The following is a 4,945-nucleotide window of genomic DNA, read 5'->3' on the forward strand; positions in this document are numbered from 1 at the left end:
TGGCATATGAACACAGGTGTATTCGCGCGTAACACACATTGAACTGCATGGAACACTTGTAAAAAGTCTTCCGCCAATCTATGGCCCTGCTGTCTCGCCAGAGTGCACGACGTGGTCTGTCCCGACAATTCCAGGCCAGACATGTTGCCTTAACCACCGGTTTTGATTGCGGTTGGCCTTGGACGCCTCCCTCTGAGGGGGGTGGAAGTGACCTCTTGACACGCGATTTTGTCGACTAGGTGTGCCATGCAGTGATCCGGACACCAGGTGCTTCAATGAGGTTGATCGGGGGCATGGGTGATGGCAGCTGAAAGGACTTCATGCAGGGGGCAACTACTCTTTAGTGTGCGATTACTTTAATTCTTGGTGGTGCCAAACTACTAATTTATTCACACCACACGACAGAAAGTAAAACTTGTGTCTTTTTCCGCCCTACAATATTATTTCAGATTACGCAGATAACCTGCGTACCAGTTATGTGCACCCCTGTACTACAGCAAAAGTATTCTCCGTCGGGACTTCCTGCAACAACACCACGCCGTTACCTTGATTCTGATTGGCCAGAAGACATTATCAAAGATGTTCTATTGGGAAGACGATCACTACGTGATAAAAGTTTTCGTTTCTGGTCTTTGGTATTTCCAGACAACTGGCTACTGAAATCAATCTTACTAACTGCTGTCTGTGCAATTCTCGGCGCGAGTTGGCGGACTTTATTTTGCTTACTTTAACATCATTTTTCATGGTGGGGCTAAGCCATTTCTTGGTATGGGTGTAGCCTACCCCAGCCATACCCTGGCGCTGCCACTGGTGGGATGTATGGGGCGGGCCATTCTGCACATGCGTTAAATACGTTAAATATTTTTAACGCAATTAATTCAAAAAATTAATTACCGCCGTTAACGCGATAATTTTGACAGCATTAATATAAATATATGGAGCTTAACTTGCCAGGGGAAGACATTAACCCTTCGACAGTCATCCTACTGGTATGATGACATTTAGTCTGTGATACTACGATAACAGGCCAACATTTTTAAACAAATAGGTAAGGTAAAATAATTAACGCAGCCATGCCTTTGTGTAAGATTTGTTTTGGCAGAGTTTGAAAACAGATGTCTATAATTAACATAACAAATATGTATGTATTTACCATTAGACTATTTGCTGATTGTCTATCAAATTAATCAATTCAATTAATACAACCTGTAAGCTCAAGTATCATAGAATTTTCCAAGTGGGTGTTTCAACACTTGATGCGATTTATATTTTACAGTAAATCCAACTGATAAAAACCAGATTATTCCACCATTAGTTTAGGTCTCAGTGAGGAGAATCCTCTGTTATCCACTTTGTTTGGTGAGGATGATCATTAGTGCTCTGAGGGAAATTCTGTTGTAGGCCTCATCTTCAGCTTATATGTACACTTTATTATTGTTGAAGGACTTGTGTACTGTTAGTTTGCATGTTTCAACCATGGCAAGCATCTCAACTCAAGGAAAAACATGTTGCTGTGTGAACATTCAGAGTATCGGGGCAGTGTTACCATGGCTCCGTCATCCCGGGCCCTGCGTATGTTCTGTCGTCCGTCCAGCCAGTACACCAGGCGGTCCAGAGGGTCGTAGCTGACCGCCCGGACGTTCCTCAGCACGTGGATGGGCAGGATGATGTCCGGACTCTGCTCTCCCAACACCATCCTGCTGATGCTGGCCTTCTGACTGAAGAGCAGGAAACTGGAGGGGGCTGCAGACAGAGGGGCAGAGAGGATGTGTGAGAGATGGAGAAGAGAACACAGTGTTTTTTATTATGGCAGTTTGCCATATGCATCTTGTGAAATACAAACACGCTGGTTCAAAACACAGAAGGCAAAGTCTAAACACACACAAACACACATCATCCCATCAGAACTGCTAAGACTGCTCTGAGGGTCCCAAGAGCTGAGGAAGAGTATTCTGTGTGTATGTTTTATACATTTTTGTGGCTTGGTGTGTGTGTGAGACTGAGATCGGGAAAGCTGAAAGTCTGCAAATCTTCTGCTTCAGACTGAAAAAACACTTGTTTCAGCTGCTTCTTGGCAACAAATAAATATATATATGTTCACTTATGCTTATATTTTACACTTAGAAAGGTTTGGCTCAGTTGAAGCCAACGCAGAAGCATTAACAATAATTTGACTTATTTAAAGCTAAAGTACTTAGGATTATTGCTTGTTTAAAATGGTATCTGGTCACTTTGGATAAAAGCATAAACTAAATCAAATGTAATGCAATGTGTGTGTAGACCTTTGCATAATGTTTGCCAGCTGTTTGGAAAGAGGAAGCTGAGGTTATTTACTTAACCTAGTATTTTATTTCTGTTGCAAACTCTCTGCAATTATTTGAATCACAGCTTTAGTTTGAGAACATCAGTTCAGTATTTTACTGACCATTTCAACTGACACTTGGAGTAGACTTATTAAAGGAGGGGACGTTTCTTTCCCCGATGATGTGATGCAAACACAGGTATGGTGAAAAAAGAGAGAACTATTCGAAGCAGAAAAAAAACTGTGTAATATACCACCTGACAAAGGCCTGTGCTATAATGCTTCAATTAACTGGCTATTCTTTATAATATACTCAGATCAATAGGAGACAGAGATGTTAAGTTATAAATCAAGGGTTTTTATTATTATTTACAGCAGTGATGGGGCATCTTTTTCCTTTCAATTTTTACAACATCCTCCGAGGGCCGTACAAATTATTGAACTCAACCTCTGCTTAAAAAAATAAAATCACAGCCCATTCATTTCGCCTTTCTTTCATGCTGTGCAAAGAAAAACCAATCTCTTAATCCAGGTATCTCACCATGACTCACGTATGCATGCATGTGCACGGTTGTGGCATGACCACCAAAACAGAAAGATATGGACACAAGATGTGTGTAAATGTATTTAGTATCCTATCCATGTGAACATGATTTAAGTGTGGGGGGGGGACCTAACCTCCTCTAGGGGGGGTCCGGGGGGCATGCTCCCCCATAACGAAAACTCTTCGGTTCTCCACGAATTACATAAGTCACCCAAATCAGCGTTAAAAAAAGCGGGAGGCGCCGAAAAGCGACTAATTTGCATCACTGTTTCCCGTATTTACAGACAGAAAACATGCTTGAGTTTCTCTCCTCTTTACTTACAGCTGCAGTTCCGTCCGTCGGGGTTCAGAGTGTAGTGGGAGGCGCAGCGGCACTGGGCCCCAGCGGGCGTGGCCAGGCAGAGATGGGCACAGTTACCGTTGTTATGGGAACACTCGTTGGTGCCCTCCTGACGGGAGGAGTGGAACACCAGGATGTCCAGCATCAGCTCCAGCTGGCCCTGACGACAGTGAGGGAACAACCGTGAATGCCTTAAATATAGTGGTGGGAAGTAACAAGGTACATTTACTCAAGTACCATACTTAAGTACTATTTAGACATAATTGTATCTTATTTGAGTATTTCAATTTTATGTTCTATAATTTGACTCCACTACATTTTGGAAGCAAATATTATACTTTTTAGTCCATTACATTTTTTAACACTGAAACTACTAATTACAGAACTGTACTACTAATATATAAATACTACCTAAAATTGGCTCCTCATTGACAAATTACTATATCAACTAGATCTGCCATGTGTTTGTTAGTGATAAAAAACAGGATAATATAATATTCTATGATAATATAATACTTGTAATGAAATATTTTAGGACAATGTTATTAGAAAGTACTTTTTCCAGCAAAAACATTCCCCTCATATAAAATTAACAACCCAACTGTTTAAGTGTGTCCCCCAGATTTTAAATACAAGTTTTGAAAGAGCACGTAATCAGCAAATAATGGTAAAAGACATATTTAAGCTAATACCTGCAGCACCACAGTGCGGTTGAGTCCACTGCGTTTGTCTGCCCGCTCGATACTGCGCAGGTTAAAATCGGTCCAGTAGATAAAGTCCCGGTACTGGGTGAGGCCGAAGGGGTGAGGCAGGTCGTCCACGATGATCTCCCTCTGAAGCCCTGCACAACATACCACAACATGATTACCCCTGCTCTTCAATATCAAAACATCAAGCAACGCTTACATCATCCTTAGGGATTCGTATACACGTACACGTAGTTTATCTGTGTTTACAACATTACACGCAGCTAAACTTTAACTGAGTTACCTCGTCAAAAAGCAATGGGATTTATTCGGAAAATAGCATTTAAAAACAGTCATTAAAAAGCAAAGATAATAAAATAAACATTAAAAGAAAAAATACATGAATAAAAGTTACAGTGCAGTTTAAAATATGATCCTTTGCTCTTTACACTAATTTCTTGCCCTATTCTTCGTTTTTCTCCTTTCCGATAGGGTCCCCGACTCCTATTTTAAACACTTCGATAGGGTCCCCGACTCCTATTTTTAACACTTCGATAGGGTCCCTGACTCCTATTTTTAACACTTCTTAGGGTCCCGGACACCTAAACCATGTGCACAATTGTTAAAAGCAGCGGCAAAAAGATAAGTCTTCAGTCTGGATTTAAAAGTAGTCAGAGTTGTAGTGGACCTGCAGGTTTCTGGGAGTTTGTTCCAGATATTTGGAGCATAATAACTGAACGCTGCTTTACCATGTTTAGTTCTGACTCTGGGGACAGAAAGATGACCAGTCCCTGCAGACCTGAGAGATCTGGATGGTTCATAATTTAGCAGAAGATCAGAAATGTATTGTGGGCCTAAACCATTCAATGCTTTATAAACCAGCAGCAGTATTTTTTAAATATATTCTTTGACACACAGGAAGCCAGTGTAAAGACTTCAGAACAGGAGTGATGTGATCCTCTTTCTTAGTGTTAGTGAGGACTCGAGCAGCAGCGTTCTGCTGAAGTAGACTTTACAAGTGTTTGTTGGTCATTCGGCTTTAGATCCACATCAGTACCTTCAGCGGCTGGACC

General features: G+C 41.3%; 1 protein-coding gene across 1 annotated transcript in view; it reads right to left on the reverse strand.

The window, feature by feature from the left end:
• Positions 1–4,693, reverse strand: part of LOC104950645 (low-density lipoprotein receptor-related protein 5-like) — a 28,752-nt gene extending 24,059 nt beyond the window's left edge. Inside the window, exons 1-4 of the mRNA XM_010777190.1 lie at positions 4,672–4,693; positions 3,879–4,027; positions 3,169–3,346; positions 1,547–1,743 (exon numbers count right to left, since the gene is read on the reverse strand). Of these exons, the coding sequence (XP_010775492.1) occupies positions 1,547–1,743; positions 3,169–3,346; positions 3,879–4,027; positions 4,672–4,693 (546 nt within the window). The remainder of the gene's footprint in view (positions 1–1,546; positions 1,744–3,168; positions 3,347–3,878; positions 4,028–4,671) is intronic.
• Positions 4,694–4,945: the final 252 nt, after the last annotated feature.

Source organism: Notothenia coriiceps, unplaced genomic scaffold (genome assembly GCF_000735185.1).
Source record: "Notothenia coriiceps isolate Sejong01 unplaced genomic scaffold, NC01 NC01_scaffold00017857, whole genome shotgun sequence".
Lineage (NCBI taxonomy): Eukaryota > Metazoa > Chordata > Actinopteri > Perciformes > Nototheniidae > Notothenia > Notothenia coriiceps.